The 21,665-nt window shown below is 36.8% G+C and overlaps 1 protein-coding gene across 1 annotated transcript in view; it reads left to right on the top strand.

Annotated features, from left to right (window-relative positions):
* LOC106073070 (probable serine carboxypeptidase CPVL) overlaps positions 1-8,395 on the top strand; it is a 47,373-nt gene extending 38,978 nt beyond the window's left edge. Inside the window, exons 3-4 of the mRNA XM_056044540.1 lie at positions 428-1,634; positions 4,006-8,395. Of these exons, the coding sequence (XP_055900515.1) occupies positions 430-1,634; positions 4,006-4,177 (1,377 nt within the window). The 5' untranslated portion in view covers positions 428-429 and the 3' untranslated portion in view covers positions 4,178-8,395. The remainder of the gene's footprint in view (positions 1-427; positions 1,635-4,005) is intronic.
* Positions 8,396-21,665: the final 13,270 nt, after the last annotated feature.

Raw genomic sequence — 21,665 nt, 5'->3', positions numbered from 1 at the left:
AAAACATTTTATGTTTTACAACAATGAAATTTAAATGAATATTAGAATAGGTCAGAAGGAATGATAGCCTTCCCTAGTTTCCTGATTCTTTACACTGTCCACCGACGATTCGTCGGACCGGCCAGCACCGCTTCGCGGGTCATACTTTGGCCATCTCTGTTCTACATCTATGGAAGCATCTAGTCCATGAAATGGGTTTAGATGGCCACTGAGGCAGTGCAGGGGCGTTCATGCTCATTTTTGTAGTTGATTAAGATAAGAAAATGTTTGTTTGCTCCAATGAGTTTGTTAACTCTTTCTCTCCTAACTGACGATACCAACGTTTATTCCATCAGAAAGTGTTAAATAGTAACGGAGAGAAAGAGTTAAGTCAATTCGATTTGTTGTGGCTTTAAAATACATTCATTTCTCTGTTTTTAATTTTCAGGAATGACTATACAGACGTGCTCATCCCTGGTCTTATGGCTAGGTCTGATCGTGCTCGTCTGTCTTGGTCACAGCCACCCACAATCCCAGCAGCAAACAAGCAGCGGGCCATTACTCCTCACTCCATACCTCGACAGGGGCGACGTCGGCCTCGCTAGGAATCTCAGCTTGGTCCGCTTTCGTCCACCGACCATTGTCCCGCTGAGCTACGCTGGCTACCTGACTGTGGACCGAAGAGTCCGCAATCATCTTTTCTTCTGGTTTTTCCCGTCTCCCTCTAACCCGTCGGCTCCATTGCTACTATGGCTCAATGGTGGCCCCGCAGTGTCGTCCATGATAGGCCTGTTCTGGGAACACGGGCCGATGGAGGTCAACTACAAGCTCTACGGGAATTCCTACGGGAAGAGAAACCACAGCTGGGTGGGTCCATTTTCAGTGGTCTACATCGACAACCCGGTTGGTACCGGGTACAGTTTTTCTGAAACAGGAACAAGAGGATATAAGCTGGATAAGGAAGGGTACTGCCATGACTTGTTTCATTTCGTGGATCAGTTTTTCATAATGTTTCCAGACCTCAAAGATTTAGAGCTGTATATAGGAGGTCAATCATATGCAGGGAAGTACATACCGCCTTTAGCGTATAGAATCTTATCAGAAAGAAATGATATCAACTTGAAAGGAATCATTCTCGGGGGCCCGTATTTCGACCCCAAAACTCAGAGCGTGGCGTTCTTTGACTACTTGTACGCCGTGGGCGCCATCAGCCACCACGATATGAACAAGCACAAGAACAGGGTGCAAGCTATGTATAAAGAGTTCCTCGAGGGGGGCAATGCCAACAAGACATTCTCCCAGTTGTTCGAGCAGCTGGTCCTCCTGACGGACCTTCCTTTACCCTCGCTTGATAACTACGTATCCGGGGAGGAGGCGAACTACAGCCTGGTGGGGGAGGTCATGACGACGCTGGACATGCGCAAGGCAGTGCACGTGGGGAATCAAAAGTACATTGTGTCCAACGATAATCTCTCCCAGTGCTACGGGCCTGACGTGATGGTCAGCACGAAGGAAGAGCTTGCCCAGTTAATGAACAATATCAAAGTACTTATATACAATGGAGACTACGATGTTGTGGTCAGTTCGGTCATGATCGAGGCCGCCGTGATGTCCACCCCTTGGAATGGACAAGAGCACTACAATAGATCAATGAGGTATGTTAAACAATTAATTTATAGAATGACAATTTTGATATTATAAGCTCCCTTTCAGAACTTGCCAATTAAGTCTTAGATCAGCTGTTATCAACTTTATCAACCGTAACACGATTCTCCACTAGGCGGTGACCTCCAACAGTAAACTTTAATTCGTTCATGGGCCTAGGTAAGCCCTAATTGTGATTTTGCTAATGTTATAAAATCATAATTAAATCTTAAATGTACATATGGATTTATCTGACATCCATGATGTATTTACATAGCAAGCTTTATATCATTTTATGAAGTGTGCAATACATTTGTGCTTAAATTACACAACCCCCAAAGGTGTCGCGATCCACAGGTTGAGAACGCCTGTCTTAGATGATGTCAATGTAATTGTTTGTCTGGTCGAGTTATGCGGCCACCAAAACGACTAACTACCCTAACTAGTGTCAGTATGCAGATCAATTTGTTTATTTATTTGATTGAGTAATTTACAGCCGTACTAATAAATCTTAGCGGTTCCATGTCCTCGTTCAATAAAACTGTCACAAAGCCAGAACAACAAAAATTTGTTTCTTTGTGACGTCACACGAATATTCTCAACCATTCTATTCATTAACCGAACACGGGGATAGTACGTGACAAATACGTTCAAAAAAGGACTAATTTAGATACTGATACGGGTTTGTAAATTTGTATACATTTTATATGTCTAAATTCAGCAAGACGAGCTGATGGACTAAACAAAAAGAGCGAATACCTTCTCAGAAGAAAGAAATAGTTTTAGCAATTTGTTTCAACTTCATCTATAATGACTGAATCTTTCTAAATCTCTAATAACTGAATCTATCTGTGCATCAATAATGATTAAATGTACCTGTATTTATAACGATTAAATCTATCGGTATTTATTGTGACGGAATCGATCTGTATCCATAATGACTGAAGATATATGTATCTAGAATGACTGAATCGATCTGTATCTAAAAATGACTAAATTTATCTGTATCGATAATGGCTGATTAGGAGGCGCGGTGGCTGAGTGGTAAAGCGCTTGGTTTCGGAACCGAGATCTTGGGTTCGAATCCTGGTGAAGACTGAGATTTTTTCCGGGATCTTTGGGTGCCTCTGAGTCCACCAAACTCTAATGGGTACCTGACATTAGTTGGGGAAAAATAAAGGCGGTTGATCGTTGTGCTGCCCACATGACATCCTCGTTAACAGTGGGCCACAGAAACAGATGACCTTTACACCATCTGCAAGGTCTGAAAGGGGAACTTTACTTTTTTTTAAATAACTGAATAAGGGTCTTGGATTTTATAACTATATATATATATATATATATATATATATATATATATATATATAACTTCTCCTTCGTGGTCAAAGATGAGCACATTTCTCATTTCCTATGGACTCGAAGATGGCTGTTAAGTCCAATCCTCGCTTTAAAAAGCCGGTCGCATATGTGGCATGGGTGGGTTATGTCAGTTGCAGATAGGCCTGCTTCATCGCTCAGCTTATTGTTGATTTGGCGCTTTTTCGCCCTGGTCACTCTTCTTTCTTCAAATCTTGAGACTCCTAGACTCACAGCTTCTCGCCATGAGGAGCGATCGAGAGCTAGTGCTTCCCAGCCGTGAATTTTTTAACTACTTCCTCGAGGACTGTAAATGCTGAAATACTTTATTTCGGCATTACTCTAAGTCGTTCTCGAGACCACACTATAAAATAAATATTTCTGTCACTACAGACTGTTCTTTAACTTCGTTAACTTTAGAAGAAAATTTTTTGTTTTGCTTTCTTATGAATGTTCATATATATATATATATATATATATATATATATATATATATATATATATATATACAATGTGCACTATTGTTAGGTGAGAGTGGGGCGCGAACAGCCCTTGCAGCCCCGGGCGCTTGGCACCCACGGTACGCCACTAACCAGCAACAGAAACTTGCAATTCAAAGAATTACTCCTCAACATTACAGAATACTTAGCACACTCCATAAGATTACTGGCTCCATACCAACCCCCTGAGTTGACACTGGCATTGGTCAATATCTCTATTAGTGCTCGATCTCAGTGTTTCCCAAAGTGGGGTACGCGTACCCCCAGGGGTACGAGAAGACTATGGAGGGGGTACACGTTGCAGCTCATTAACTGATTTTTTGTTTAATACCAAGTCATTATGTTCTATTAATAAATTAAAGTGTGTGTGTGGGGGGGGGGGGGGAATTAACATTAAAAAATTTATTTGAGAGCTATGTGCAAATCAGAGGTTTGGGAAACACTGGTCTATTTCATCAAGATTTTGTTGAAGTTTGTTTAGTCTAGAAATTTTAAATATATTTTTTTTATGCTCTGCTATTTCCAGAAACTATTGGAAGCAGGACAAGCGACTCAAAGGATTCTACTCTCGGACCGGCAAGTTCTGCAGGGTCGTCGTCCACGGCGGTGGTCACCAGACGCCCCACGATGTGCCGGACGTCACCCTTGAGATGGTGACCGATTTCCTCCACCACGGATGCGTGCAGCCAAAAAACTGATTGGGTGTGGCTCGATGTGCAAGCTCCGCCCCCATCACGTGACCTTTATAGTGTTGATGTTTTTCTTAGCGTTGCGTTTGTGTTGACGACAATCTCGTTCCTAGATCTAATTGTTTCTTAGCGTGTTTATTGTTCTTACGGTGCTGTTGTAGTTTTTGAGTCGGTGTTGTAGTTTTGTTGTTTTATTGTTTTTGTAAGTGATATAGCCTAAGTTTCAAACGCATTTAGAAAATCCATAATTGTATTTTTGAGCGTTATTCGCATATAGTACTCAAAACCAGTTTTAGAAATATTTTTTTTTTACTGATAAAGGAATCTCTTTTACATTAGATTTAGACTAATCCAAGTCTTTGATATTAAATGTTACAGAAAAATGCTGGGTATCAGATACCAGGAAAATACAAATGAGTTTATACTTTGACAAGTCAACACTCTGGCTGGCAAAAAAAGGAGGAACTTCTCAATACTGTGAAGAGACTAAAGCTGAGCTAGTTTAGTCCTATTGTAAGACATGACTCACTGTCAAAAGTCATTCAAGGTACAGTGGAGGGAGAATGAAGGAAGCGTCGTCCAAAGAAAAGCTAGATGGGCCGGTCTATTTCTTGATATTCTTCTCAGAATAGCTGCTGCACGGGAAAAGTGGGGGGATTTGGTTATACAAACTGTCACAGCGCCCCCTACGACGAAAGTCAAGGGACAGATAAGTGAGATGAGACTTACTTTCCATTTGACGCAATTGGCGACCAGCTGTCTCCTTAGAGATCTGTCATAGCAAGCCTCTCTACTCTTCAATGCTCTTAGATGTCCACTGATCTGAAAAGTCAATTGATCTTAAATGTCCACTGCTCTGAGATGTCCACTGCTCTGAGATGTCCACTGCTCTGAGATGTCCACTGCTCTGAAATGTCCACTGCTCTGAGATGTCCACTGCTCTGAGATGTCCACTGCTCTGAGGTGTCCACTGCTCTGAAATGTCCACTGCTCTGAGATGTCCTCTGCTCTGAAATGCCCACTGCTTTGATATGTCCACTGCTTTGATATGTCCACTGCTCTGACATGTCCACTGCTCTGAAATGTCCACTGCTCTGAAATGTCCACTGCTATGAGATGTCCACTGCTCTGAAATGTCCACTGCTCTGAGATGTCCACTGCTATCAGATGCCCATTGCTCTGAGATCCTCAAAAAAAAAATAGAAAAAATATATCAAAATATGTCCATTTCTCTTACAGTTAACATCTAAACCAGCGATACTTAAACTTTTCGGACAGCGATTTCAAAATCAATTTATATTTGACGATTTTAATACTAACCACAGCAATTGGCTCTCGACGATGACCTGCAGACCACAGTAAAAATAAAACGCAAAAACTAAAACTTTATGACCATATCACATCCCTAGGGCTCCCAAAAACCTTCCTACAGGAAACAGTACCAGGAAAAAGAAGATGCAGACAGAAAACGTGATTGAAAAAAAAAAAGAATGGACGTGTCTGTCATTGAAAGAGCTTCTACTCAACGCAAAAGACTGAGAAGAATTCAGAAAGACGATCGACAGATCATGTGTGGTGCCCCAATGGTTAGTTACGTGGACTGTTCAGATCACAGTACTTTCTTAAAGCGTCGTTACTGGGCACGGTTGACCTCCTGCTAAGCGTCGCCCTGTGTCATCTGTGCTGACTTAAATATACACTGTTGCCTCTACCCCCGTCGCAACCACAGTTATAACACTATGTTATCAATCACGTATATGAAGTCTCTAGTGTATCCGGTGAACAGAATACGATAGCATTGACCAGCTATATCTTCTAAAAGCTATGCTATTTTTATGCACCTTTTTGCACAGCAGAATCTACTTTTATCAGCTCTCAGCACAAATTATGTTTATTTATTAGTTGGTAACAAGACTATTTCAATCTATCATCTTCTTTGTTCTAAATCTCTCATAATTCTTTCTCTTTATATTGTCTTACATTATCTGAGAGTCCATTATATCGCCACACATTTGTCCATGTCGCTTCTCTTTTTTTTTCTTTTTATCTACTGTATTGTATTCCTTAAAACGAATTTTTCAAATTAATTTAAACAAAGAGCGGATTATTCTGTTTAACTGAATTGTGAACACCATAGAGTTATCGTTCATTTCTATGTCCGTTTATATTGGATATTTGGTAACATAGCATTTTTTTTTAAAAGAAAATTCATTTATACACCTTCGTTTGAATTTGTTCTAAAACCAATAATTCGAAATTATTTATCTAATTAATAGACTAAGACATTAATTTTGACAACAAAGATTGTAAAGTGTGTTTAGTTAGGTCTCATACTTTCATTTTTTATAAGACAAAGAAAAATAGATTACGATTATCGTTCTGTTAAGTCTCATATGTCTCCTGGACAGAGAATTGTGTTTAAGTTGTTGTCCTGTCTTCATGTATGTCATTGTCTCTACTGTCAGTAGCTCATTGTCATTTAAAAAAGTTAATTTTTTTGTAAACTTTTTTTTTGTATGTCAAAGGTCATGGTTTAAGCATGAGGGCAGTTCTTGCATATGGAGTCACACTGAACAAATACACTCTTGTTTTATTTACTCATGTTTGTTATAAAGTTATATTTAGACATTGATCCGACTCAGTTTTATTAGGGATATTTCATCTTAGATTTCAAACCATAACAAAAAAAGTGTATGGTAAATGTTATGAGCTTTCTTTTCACCATAACACATCCGGATGTACCATAACACATCCGGATGTAGACCACTCACTGTAGTCTACTTTTAGATGTGTTATTGGCAAAGATGAAATTTCCTAATAAAACAGACCAATGCCTAAATATGTCTTTTTTTTTGTTATTTTATTATTATTTTGATTTTATTTTTGTATATTGGTTTGTTATTTTTACGTAGCATTATACCTGAGATCTCAACATTAAAATGAAATGCTAAAATGTCAGATTTCATTTCTTGTATAGTTTCTCATTTGCTACAATGTCTGAAAATTGGATAACAATGTTTAACTCTTTCTTTCCTTAATTATTTTCCTCGTTCCGATAGTATTATTCATTTTGTTCATTTGTATTTCACAATCCTTTTCTGATTAAACTTCAATAACTTTTTGTTATCAGAAACTGTTATACTTGGTATCGAATTAATAGAAGAATGCATGCTCTTTTTACACAACACAAATTAAAGTTTATAAATCCAAAACAAATTTAGTTTAGTGAGGTCAAATCAACGTTGGCGTCGCTGGTGCAGGTAGATGGTTTCCCTTTTTTTTTTGACATTTTAGAAGTCTTTAATTAGTATTTGCAATTGGTTTTTGTAGATCTACATAATTTTATGATATTTTGTTTATTGCTAGAATTATGTCAGGCTTATTTTTTTTTTCTGTTTAAGAGAGTCAATTACTAGTAGGCTGGAAAACGCTAAGACTTTCCAAAAACAAAAAGGAGTTTCTGTTTCAATGCTTAACTCAAGTGTACAGAATTTGACAAATGTTATTAGTATTGTCATGTTATCAACTTGTTATCATTTAGTTTATGATTATTACAAAAGTATATATATATATTAAACCCTTTATCAGCTACCCCCAGAAAATATGTATTGGTACATATATATGTTTTCAAATGAAGATATCTAGCTAGCAATGGTTTGGGTTGTCTCTAGACAAACCAAATATAAGCAAAACAAGAATTAGTGTGTATGTCATACTATAGATTCATGTCATTATCATAGCAACGTTATTCGAACATATCTTGACATTTGTGTACATAACATTTGCCTTGATACATTTTCGCGCTAAAAAAAAAAAGTTAAAATGTTGAGAAAAACAACCCCACATTTTATGGTTTGTTTAATTGTCTTTTTTTAAAAACAGATTACTATCTCAAAAGTTTATTTTATATGAAAAGTCCAAAACATCTGCTTTAAAAATTTGAGTGGAAACGTGTTTGTAAAGGATTGAGCGCTTGAAAATAAACATCGTTGATTTGTATTGCAACTTTCCTGATACTTGTACAACATTTCAATAAGTATTCGAAGTACTTCATTATACGGATACAAATGTTTCAAAAAAATGCGAAATGGATCTTTTTCAAAGCTTATACCAACTCACTCTGTCTGTTTGTCTGTCTATCTGTCTTTCTGGTAAAAAGTGTCTACACGTTATTTCTCCCACACCCATTCTCGGATCAAGTTGAAAATTCACACATTTATTCATTGGCATAGATAAGACATAAATCAGTTTAAACAATATCCAAGAAGTCAATTATTTATCAATTATTAATTTTGTTTGATATCAAATAAGGGAAAGAACTTGTACTGTACTGATATAGTTATAAGGGCGGAGTCCTTCTCCTTTAGATAAGCTTTGTTTATTTTAAAAAAGGATGTTTAAATATTTTGCTTGTTTAAATTAGTGAAATGAAAAAGAAAAACAAAAACTAAGCAATGCAAAATCATAAAAGCAATAATACTTTAACAAAAATTTGTATTTGAAAGACTGATCTTTCACAGATATATATTCATCTATTGAGAGGTCAATGTTCTTTTCCTCCTAGCCAGGTCATCCGCGTTACTGATCCTATGCTCCCTTGGGAGTGCACAGGATTAAGTCAACTGGATCATCTGGTCATCTCCACTCTATATCACATGTAAGCCAATGGGTTGATTCGCTATTCTCTTAACACATAATGTTCTCTGTCATAAAGAAGGTCACACTTTTCTGTACTTGTTACCTTGCGCTGTGCTTTTCTTTCTATGGTTTCATGGTATCGCTTTCTCTTCAATTCACGTTTTATTTGTTCTTATTAAATGGGCTATAATACAATTTGAACTGGAAACCAGTTTGCTAACGAATGAACTTCTGACACCATTTTAAAAGCCTAAAAACAAATGTAAACATCAACAGTTTCCTGTCTGAAATTCTTACACGAGCTTTTAAGACTTTACACCACAAACGAAGTTTATTATGTCCTAGACAAGTCTCATGCACGAAAGCTGGGGGACTTTCCGAAAAAAACATACCGCACGAATCGTATCTTTAAAATGACATCCAAGCAACTTTTTTGAAAATAAGACTAAAATTGTATACTGACAGACAAACTGTTTTCAGATTTCATTTAAACTTCGCTACATGACAATGCAACAATGAAGTGGTCATTGTTAAATTCCCGCAGTCCCCAAAATTGTTCCTCGAAAATAAAAAAATTGCAGCTGTAATAGCAGTTTCTTAACTGCTAAGCTAATCTACATCTCAATACTTTCGGATCGTTTCCTTTTCTGAATTTTTAAACATCAACCAAATTATGTTTTTCTTTATTCTTAGCCAAATTCATAATCACTTCCTTTCATGTAGACTATCAGCTTATCATTCATAATCACATCATACATGTATTATGTATTTTTGTGATCAAAATACTATTTACACTTGTATCCTCTATTATCGTCCCCCACCCTTTTTTTTTTCTTCAGTATTAGTTGAAGAGTCAAATAGTATTTAAGATTTATGTCAAAAAATAAAAAAAGTGAACAAAAAATGTGTTCTTATCATTAGCTTTTTGTTTTGTTTTGTTTTGTTTCACGAGTTTGGGATGTGCCTTCAGATTTGGAGATTCTTACATCTTAGTCCCAACCTCTCGGCGTGCAGGGCTCGAACTGTCGAGAACATCAAAGGACAGTCCAGAGCGCAGCATACCACGTGACCAGGTTGTCAATGATATTGTTTGTATACGTGTAAATGTATATATTTGTAAGATTGATGTATAGATTTATTGATTTTTTAAACTTGCAATGTTAAAACTAAAAATGTCATCATTATAACTGGACCACGTAATTATAACATCAAAACTTAAAACACTGGAAAGTCATTCTATCATTCAGGTGGGATTTTCAATACAAACCACGTGACTAACAGCCGTCTCGGATAACCTAATCATTGAAGTGGAAGATACTGTTCCACTCTGCAAGACCGTAAGCATGATGCAAGCGCCGGGCAGTTCAATCTAGTCAAGTCTCTTTTGGAATACATGTAACATACCTTAGCCACTTCCTTCAGTTCATGATGTTTTTAAAATGAGAGTTATTTCTCCTTCCCTTTTGTTTGAATGGCCTTTTTGATTTAATAGATGGAAGAAACGCAACTTTGTTCTTAGTATTGAAATCACAGACATATATAGGATTGAAATTCTTATGTTACCACCCTTTGAGGAAACAAAAAACAAATCAAAATTCAGCTGTATTCGCGTGACACAGTGGGTAGGAAGTTTGAGGATTATGGGGAAATTAATTGATCTTTTAAAGACATGCATATTTCAATGTTGCATAGTGACAGTGGCGCAGCTAACAATGTGCGGGTGGTGCGTGCCGCACGGGGCATCAAGTGGTGAGGGGCATAAAACTAGAGATAAACTTTCTCAGTAAAAACAACACATTGTAGGTTACATATAGGAAAAAAAGACAAACTGCTGTATTTGAAATGTTAACTACAAATGTAATTATTTACTACCTTGTTCATCTCCTTTGTTCTTCCTTACATTAAATGTAAGCTGTAGACCAGGTTGTGTCAAATCTACTAGATTTGTTTAAATATCTTAAGGTGACACACTTTTGCATGCCCATTTCTTTCTAAGGAACATGGTACATGGTGTTACTTTATTGCTCAGCACGCTGCTTTCATCTAGATCTAGACCTTAAACCTCTAGACTCTAGATCTACAAAATACTCATTTCACTATGATTCTTGTTAGTTTCTTGTAAATTTTAATGACCATTGAGAAATGGCAGTGATATCAAAAATTTTTATGCAGATTATCTTTCTGTACATTTTTTTTTGGTCACCACCAACTAGTTCATTGTAATACTGCAATGTAAACAAGATTATGGTTGTTTCTCAAGATTCACAGTCCACTTTAGCGCGCATAGTGCTAGCTCATACGGAGAGATTGTCATCTTAGGTTGAAATGATTGACGGCAGGGATCAAACGGTACAAATGGTAAAAATCTGATAGTGCTTCCTGAAAAAATTTGGATATCATTTATTTACTCTCAAATCAGAATCTGGCACTCAATGGGCATCGCAAACAAGTTGAAGAAGAATTGCAAAGACAAAATCTAGTTCATTTCTGGGAGCTTATGAAATGACTAAGATCCACTCCTAAAAGAAATGACTAAGATCCACTCCTAAAAGAAATGACTAAGATCCACTCCTAAAAGAAATGACTAAGATCCACTCCTAAAAGAAATGACTAAGATCCACTCCTAAAAGAAATGACTAAGATCCACTCCTAAAAGAAATGACTAAGATCCACTCCTAAAAGAAATGACTAAGATCCACTCCTAAAAGAAATGACTAAGATCCACTCCTAAAAGAAATGACTAAGATCCACTCCTAAAAGAAATGACTAAGATCCACTCCTAAAAGAAATGACTAAGATCCACTCCTAAAAGAAATGACTAAGATCCACTCCTAAAAGAAATGACTAAGATCCACTCCTAAAAGAAATGACTAAGATCCACTCCTAAAAGAAATGACTAAGATCCACTCCTAAAAGAAATGACTAAGATCCACTCCTAAAAGAAATGACTAAGATCCACTCCTAAAAGAAATGACTAAGATCCACTCCTAAAAGAAATGACTAAGATCCACTCCTAAAAGAACATGTAGTCCGAATTAAGCCTCTTTCAGACCGAATATGTAAATTTCCCCACAAATGTAATGAACGAACATTGGCTGATTACGAGCCAGATATTTCTAGATAATTTCCCAAATGTTAAGGCTACGTTGTCTTGTTTAATGACGGTGTACTAATTCTTTCATTGACATCATCTTTATTCCTTTGTCTTCTTGAACCATTCTCCGAGTTTGGCAGGAATTCGGGCTGAATCTGAAATCAATTTACTATAATTTGTACGTACACTAGACAGTTTACACACCTTTTTATCAACTTTAGAACACCGCTAGGACGTCCTCACCAAAATAACTGGAACTATAACCTTAAGCGTTTGGTTCAAACCCACTGGAGCGCCAGAGCCGTCAAGGTGGTTATAGTTTAATTTTCAAAAGTCATAGAAACTCTAGAGACATTGACTAACACAGATAAAAAATCTAAAACTAGATCTGAAAGGCAATTTGTTAGTTATTATGCAGCCTACAATTTATTTTCTCACCTTGGGGTTTTGGCCACTGTATTAACTAAAATAATGGACCTTCAAAAAGTTGGATTGTCAATTCGAGACTGCGCACTTAAACGGAAAACATTAAAAACATTCTCAACTTATAGTCGGGACGACATCGCTGAAGCCAGTGTTACCTTTGACGATAGCATATGCACAGATCTGGAGATTATCAGACCTCAAAGACGTATTGGCCACAAGAAAAAGAATGACTGAAGAAAAAGCTGAAGAATCTGTAGTAAGACACAAGAAAGATTAAAAAATTGGCGACTCAGTAATTTGGGGATTGATGTAAAAAATGAATACTTGAACACTGACTACACAAGCAATACTTGAACACTGAATACACAAGCAATACTTGAACACTGACTACACAAGCAATACTTGAACACTGAATACACAAGCAATACTTGAACAATGAATACACAAGCAATACTTGAACAATGAATACACAAGCAATACTTGAACACTGAATACACAAGCAATACTTGAACACTGAATACACAAGCAATACTTGAACAATGAATACACAAGCAATACTTGAACAATGAATACACAAGCAATACTTGAACACTGAATACACAAGCAATACTTGAACACTGAATACACAAGCAATACTTGAACAATGAATACACAAGCAATACTTGAACAATGAATACACAAGCAATACTTGAACACTGAATACACAAGCAATACTTGAACACTGACTACACAAGCAATACTTGAACACTGAATACACAAGCAATACTTGAACAATGAATACACAAGCAATACTTGAACAATGAATACACAAGCAATACTTGAACAATGAATACACAATGAATACACAAGCAATACTTGAACACTGACTACACAAGCAATACTTGAACACTGACTACACAAGCAATACTTGAACACATTATTTCGGGAAAAAACTTTTCTGTTTTATTTCGTTACTTTTTTTTTGGGGGGGGGGCATCATCACGAGCTGCCGCACTGGGCACTGCTTTATAGTAACGTGTTTCAATTAACTTGGGTGGTCAGTACGTCCTATTATTTAAAGACGTTACATCCGATGACCAAAGTCCAATTTCTGCCAAGGTGTAAAAAGTTTAGGATAGAGAAATAACAGAATTCTTTTCAAAATGAAACAAGTCCAAGTATAAATAATGAAAAGATTAAACACACAATTTTGAAACACGAACAAACAGATTCAATAACAGATATACCAAAAATGAGACTTACCATAAATCTGATATTATTACACTATGATGAATTCTTTTGTTGACCTTATAATACAATAGTCTGTACTATAAATAGGTTTTCAAACATAAAATTCTCGTAGGGAAAATAAAAAAAAATCCCTTTTCGTACCTACTATTCTGTGCAGACTGTAGAATCTCGAATATTTGAGAAGCCATGGTATACATAAATTTTCTATTTTCCTTGCAACCTTGTTAAACAGACAGACAGACAAAAAGAATAGATACATTGATAGAGACATAGATAGATAGATAGATAGAGGTACCTTAAATATGGCTTTTATGAGAAATTTAAAACACAATATTACCACGGGTAATAAAAAAAAAAGGTTTAAATGCAGATATAAAAGTCTTGCTGGCATTGTATATGATTCAATCAAAAGTCTTGCCGAATGAAATTTGAGAATTGCCCAAAACGATAATGGAATACTAATGGAGACGTCCTAACTGCGTCAATGATAAGCACTGACATTGACATCTCTATTGACAGCTTCTTTCTACAATATTTACGAAGCGTTCGACATTCATATATGAATGCGTCGTTTCAAATATTAAATGGGGCGCTCACCTCACGCCCTGCACTCCAAGGGGGGCTTCTACACTTCAGCTACATAATTTCACAGTTGGTGAAAAAAATTAAGCATTAGCTTCTTTTTTATATTAATGGACACTCTATTGTTTCTATTATATACAGTGAATCTACACCAGCAGATATAGTACCACATATAAAACAAGATGCATCAGATACAACACCTGATTCAACACCTAATGCTTCACCAGATATACCACATACAACACCACATACAACACCACATACAAAATCACATACAAAGTCACATACAACACCACATACAACACAACATACAACACCACATACAACACCACATACAACACCACATACAACACCCCATACAACACCACATACAACACCACATACAACACAACATACAACACCACATACAACACCACATACAACACCACATACAAAATCACATACAAAGTCACATACAACACCACATACAACACAACATACAACACCACATACAACACCACATACAACACCACATACAACACCACATACAACACCACATACAACACCACATACAACACCACATACAACACCACATACACCATATGTTACTCAATATACAAAGCTACACCATATGAAGCTTTTACATTTGTCCAGGCTTCACACCTTACAACATACCATCAGCAATCTTTATATACAACACCATTCTGCTCCGGGCCAAAGGCTACGCTAAAGTAATCAAGCAGCGTGATAAAATCAGCGCAAACATATTGCCAGGTTATAGTTTTGGAAAACAAACGATACCCTTGTTCATAATACCCAAGAACTGGGTTAAACAACCCAACACTTCTTTACACAGACTTCGCGTGCTCGCATTTGATAAGTAGCTTCTACGTGCTATTTTTATAAATATCTATAACAAAGTTTACTGCTAGAGAAACTAAGTTTTATTTTTATCATGCGCAACCCAGTTTTGTATTTAAAAAAAACAAACAAAAAAAAATGCGCGCTTGAGTCTCTGCTGTGGTAAAAGTCAGACCAATGTATATCAGCAGAGATCACTGGGGTTGGGTTATGTTGTAGTATACGGAAAAACTGGGGGGGGGGGGGGGGGGGGAGTTATGCAAAAAAACAGCATACACTCACAGCTGGAGATTTGACCAGGGGGAGATAAGTCGACGGCAGAGCAGACGTTGTGATAAGTCTGGAAGTGAGCAAACAAAAAAAACAGAAAGACAACACAAGATCCGTGGCGTAGTGAGACAAAAAGTTAATCGCCAACTCAAAGTACGTGATGCCGATAAGGAAGTCGCTAAACGAAAGTTGTGTGGTCTACATAAGTTGCAGAAGTAAAGCACGCGCTTCGGAGAACACATTTCCGGAACGTGATTTTTTTTTAAATACATTCCCGCATAAATAATCCACAAACTTCGTTCCAAACTGGTTGTCTCCCCTTTTTAATATACACGATATGACTTTTCACGCTTTATATCAGTGTTTCCCAAACTGTGTTCCGCGGAACCCTAGGGTTCTGCTAAGCCTGAATAGTCGCTCCACGAAGTATTGGAAAAATTAACTAGTAGAGGCCACCAGGTGAATTCATCTTTGTAATAAAATAAGCAAAATGTTTCGTTAAATAATCCGAATGTGCGAAGTTTGGGAAACACTGCTTTCAATAAATATAGATATAGATATAAATATAGATATAAATATAGATATAGATTAGGGGTGCACCGGATAGTCCCTCCGGCTCCGGCATTTTTTACTATCCGGTGCTATTCGGCTCCGGTCGGATATCACTACCGGATAGTAAACCGGATAGTAAAAAATACACCTATTTAATATGCATAAAGTGGACCTCGTTCCATTACTGTCTGTTATAGAATGTATTAATGCTTATATGAAAACAAAATAATGTGCTTAAAAATAGAGCCATTATGAATATGCACCAAACTTTGTTTATTATAAAGACAAGGCGTGTTAATAACTTAATATAAATAGAGATGAAACTTTACATCATAAATGCGCTTTACATACAGAGCAGCAATGGCTGGCACTTTTTTCAATTTGTCTTGACCTTTGAGTAAGTTAGTTAACATGTTAAAATGCTACATTCCTTGACTACGTCATGCTGACCAGACGTCTGTCTAGCTGTGCGGGTATATCTCCAGAGGTAGAGATGAACAACTCCCACCCCCTTTTATTTGTTTAGTCCATCACATTGAGTTTTTTATGGGTGGTTAACCACAAGTTAAATACGATGGACGTAGGTTTAATGTCAGCGTATTGACACTCTCTAGTGGTCACACCTTTCGAGGGAACTGAGTTTGTTTACTTAGTAGTTAATCTTTATTAGGGGGGGCTGGACTACAAGAGCCACACCTCTAATGTAACCAGGTATATTTCTAGATGAACAACTCCCTTCCCCTTTTATTTGTTTAGCCCATCACATTGAGTTCATTGATTGACAGGTGACCCCAAGTCAGATACGATGGACGTAAGCACTCTCTAGAGGTCACACGAGGGAACTAGATTTGTTATTGGGGGGGGGGGGGGTGGACTAGACTTTACATTATAAATTCGTATTACATACGTAGCAGCGATGTCTGGCACATTTTAAAAGCTTGTCTTGACCTTTGAGTGGTCTTGTAAACACGTAATATTCCTTAACTACGTCACGCTGATAATCTGTCTAGATGTGCGAGTATATCTCCAGAGGTAGAGGTAGAGATGAGCACCCCCACCTCCTTTTGTTTGTTTAGTCCATAACATTGACCACATTAAGCCAGATGTCAACGTGTTGACACTTTCTAGAGGTCACATCTTATGAGGGAACTGAGTTTGTTTACTTGGAGTAGAATTTTTATTAGGGGCGGGACTACAAGCCAAATCTCTATAAGGTTAATCTGGTATGAGTTTGTTTATTATGAGATAGGTTGTCAATCAAGGGTCTGGTCCACAAACCAAATTGTTTAGACATATTGACACTGTCTAGAGGTCACTAGATGATGACACTAAGTTTGTTTACTTGGAGAGAAATGTCAATTAGGGCGCTGAACATCTACCCACTATACAACTTAGATTGTACTTAAGAAAGATTTACGCTATAAAACCAAGAGTGAACTTTACCTTTGAAAGATTTACATTAGTTACATATATGTTTATATATTCTGCATGAGTTATCCCACATTCTACTTTACAATACATACGCACACACCATCTCATGTTACAAAGATTAGTTTATGATAAGCATATCTGTAAAAAAAAATGCTGTTTATTTTAATTTATCAATCAGTGATAGAGTTTAAAGTAAGAAAGTAAATAACAAAATAATATGAATATAGGTATGTTATATAGAAGATTTGCAAAAACTTCAGTAAAACGAGCTGTTAGAGTCATGTAGGTATCCGGCTCCGGCTCCGGTCGAATATCTAATTGTACTATCCGGTGCACCCCTAATATAGATATAGATTTAGATATAGATATGGATATAGAACGTGATGCTGAAAAGAATTGTTATTGTAGTGAATAAGAATTTGTTAAAAATACCAAAATGTACTCTATTTATTGCATTTCATCACAAGTTGATTTTGCCAATATTATAATAAGATTAAATATTGTTCACAAAATAATATTTTCTAGCTTTTTTAAAGTCTTACAATTTAAGATAAAATACGCCTTCAGCGGTTTAGTTGTCTACCGAAAGTGTGGTGCTACAAGTCAACCACCGTCAGTAACAGCCAGTGAATACAAAGTATATTCTGTTTCTTTTATGAATATACATTCAAAGCTATATTGGAATAAGTTGTATGATACATTAACAAAATACTTGAAATTGTAATAATGATGGGTGTCATTTTATTTATTTACACGAAGGACATCAATGTATATATTCCTGTGACATGTCTATTACTGTCTGAAGAAATAATGTGACACTGTGTGTGTGTGTATTCTACTAAAGGTGAGCGGATGGTTTGGTTGTGTAGGCTGAATAGATTCTGATGAAACCAAGTGGTGGTTTTCGGTTGTTCAAGTTATTAAATAGAGAGTGGGACTTGAACCAAGGAGAGACGAGAGACGATAAAACGTTGTTTTTTTTTTTTGTTTTTTGTTTTTTTGTGTGTGTTTTTTTTGTTTTTATTTTTTGCAGTGAATTTTATTACCTTTCTTTCCCTTGTGTTTCTACGTACATCTTCAATGAAGTCAGAAGCTGTGTAGACACTGCTAATCAAAGTTACATTCATTTGTGTTTGAAAAGACGTTTGTAAAGTTTTCTTTTTTAAGTTCGGCAGTAAGAAATCAATATTCCTACTACGATTTAATTCTTCTTAATGTCTTAAGCTACAACACAACGACCGAGTATCCACAGATATCACACTCAGTGAATGTCACCAGGTGAGTCCGCACCTTACCATCCCCCAACGACGCCACTGCATTTTAAAAAATGTCTCTTTCCTAAAAAAGCGATATTCTTTTATCAATATGCAAACATTGAAATTTAAAAGATCAAATAATTTGCCCATAATGCTCAAACTTCCTACCTACTGTGTCACGCGAATACAGCTTAATTTTGATTTGTTTTTTGTTTCCTTAAAGGGAGGTAACATAAGAATTTCAATCCTATATATGTCTATAATTTCAATACTAAGAACAAAGTGGCGTTTCTTCCATCTATTAAATCAAAAAGGCCGTTCAAACAAAAGGGAATGGGGAATAACTCTCGCCGTTTCATTTTAAAAACATCATGAAATGAAGGAAGTGGCTAAGGTATGTTACATGTATTCCAAAAGAGACTTGATTAGATTGAACTGCCCGGCGCTTGCATGAAGTTTACAGTCTTGCAGAGTGGAACAGTATCTTCCACTTCGATGATTAGATTATCCGAGGCGGCTGTTAGTCACGTGGCTTGTATTGAAAGTTCTAGTCACACCTGGAGCTTGTTTGAATATTTATACTACGTCTTTGTGCAGTGGTTCTCAACACACTTTTTTATAGGTCTGAGACGTTAGTAGCCTATAGGAGGCACATAAGTGTTCTCATACGCTTCCATCAAATGTACCTGCGCTCCTTAATGGGCAAGCGCTGGCAAAAAAAACTTACAAACAATCTTGTTCCGCTGCTCTGGGTCGAACATGTATCCTGTAAATTCCTGTATAGGTGATGACCGCATGCCAAAATGTGATCTTTTTTTGTGCGATGTTCAAGGACGGCGGCTTAACAGACATTAAGATTAACTCGGGCGCCATTTTGCCCTCACTGGCATAGAGGAACGCAGCTAAAAGTAACAATTGGATAACTCTCACGAAGTTCGCGGGACACACAATTGAGATCCTGTAGAAAAAGGAGGAATACAATACGTAAAATATTTAAAGAGTTATATGTTAGAGTTATATGTTAGAGTTATATGTTAGAGTTATATGTTAGAGTTATATGTTAGAGTTATATGTTAGAGATATATGTTTGTTATATGTTAGAGTTATATGTTTGAGTTATATGTTTGAGTTATATGTTTGAGTTATTTATATGTTTAAGGTATATGTTTGAGGTATATGTCTGAGTTATATGTTTGAGGTATATGTTTGAGGTATATGTTTGAGTTAAATGTTAGAGTTATATGTTAGAGTTATATGTTAGAGTTATATGTTAGAGTTATATGTTTGAGTTATATGTTAGAGTTATATGTTAGAGTTATATGTTAGAGTTATATGTTAGAGTTATATGTTAGAGTTATATGTTTGAGTTATATGTTAGAGTTATATGTTTGAGTTATATGTTTGAGTTATATGTTTGAGGTATATGCTTGAGTTATATGTTTGAGTTATATGTTTGAGGTATATGTTTGAGTTAAATATTTGAGTTATATTTTTAAATTATATGTTTAAGTTAGATGTTTGAATTATATGTTTGAGGTATATGTTTGAGGTATATGTTTGAGGTATAAGTTTGTTTCAGATATAGGTTTGAGTAATATGTTTGAATTATATGTTTGAGTTATATGTTTGAGTTATATTTTTTAGGTATATGTTTGAGTTATATGTTTGAGTTATATGTTTGAGTTATATGCTTGAGTTATATGTTTGAGTTATATGTTTGAGGTATATGTTTGTTTCAATTATATGTTTGAGGTATATTTTTGTTTCAGTTATATGTTTGAGTTATACATTTGAGTTAAATGTTTGAGTTATATGTTTGAGTTATATGTTTGAGGTATATTACTTAGTACTTACTTAGGTCCTCCCGCGCCGTTCGGCGCATTGGGCGGCAAGCTGTCTCCATAATGATCTGTCACTGGCAATGTCTGAAGCCTCTTCCCATCTGGTGTCCACTGTTTTGAGGTCCTCCATGAAGGTGTGTCGCCAGGTAATACGAGGACGTCCCTGTTTGCGCTTTCCTCGTTTTGGCTTCCATGTTATCGCAACTCTTGGTGTGCGTAATTCATTTTGACGTAGAACATGTCCCGCAAACCTCATGCGACGCTCAGTCACAACCTCACTAAGTGTTCGACTCCCAGTTCGGCAAAGGATTTCCTTGTTTGAGATCCGGTCTGTGTAACTGACTCCCAAAATCCGTCTCAGCCATCTCTGTTGAGCCACATTTAGTCTTTTCTCAATTTTGACAGATGACTTCCATGTCTCACATGCATATGTAGCAGTTGGAATGACGATTGTGTTGAGAAGGTGTATTTTTGTCTCGAGTCCAATGGCTTGGCTAGTCCAAATAGGCTGCAGCCTTTGGAAAATGCTCCCTGCCTTTCCTATTCGGCACGCTACATCATGGTAAGCATCTCCATCATTTGTTATGATGCTGCCAAGGTACGTGAACTTGTCCAGCTCTTCAAGCTTTGACTCGCCAAGTCTGACGGGGACACCCTTTGCCTTATATCCCACTCGCATAATTTTAGTCTTATCCAAGTTTATGCGGAGGCCAATTTTGGGTGCCTCTCTGTCTAGGCTCTCCGTCATTTCTTGAATGCATTTATTTGTAGCCCCGAGTAGTGCAACATCATCAGCAAAGTCCAAGTCCGTCAATTGGAGTTGTTCATGCCATGGAATACCAAAGGCAGTCTGGTTCATTGCTCTCCTCATTATGTAGTCGATGGCTAGGAGGAAAAGGAAGGGAGATAAGATGCACCCCTGTCTAACACCTGTCTCGATTGTAAAAAACTCTGTTGTTCCCTCTTCTGTTTTAATGCAGCAACTAGACTGACTGTAAAGGTGTCGTAGGATCTGGACGAATTTTTCTGGTATACCGTATTCTCTAACTATTTTCCATAGTGATTCTCGGTGGACACTATCAAACGCTTTTTTGAAGTCCACGAAACTGATCGTTAGCCGTTGTTGGTACTCAAGACTTTGTTCTATGATATTTCGTAAAACGAAAATCTGCTCTGTACATGATCTGCCTCTTCGGAAACCTGCTTGTTCTTCTCTGAGCCTTTCATCTACAGACTGTTGAAGCCGTCTCAACAAAACAGTGCTGAAAACTTTGCCTGGGACAGAGAGGAGAGTAATGCCCCTCCAGTTGTTACAGTCTGCCAAGTTGCCCTTTTTT

Source organism: Biomphalaria glabrata, chromosome 10 (genome assembly GCF_947242115.1).
Source record: "Biomphalaria glabrata chromosome 10, xgBioGlab47.1, whole genome shotgun sequence".
Classification (NCBI taxonomy): Eukaryota; Metazoa; Mollusca; class Gastropoda; family Planorbidae; genus Biomphalaria; species Biomphalaria glabrata.
The sequence above is the reverse complement of the archived record's forward strand: the minus strand, read 5'-3'. Positions and strand labels throughout refer to the sequence as shown.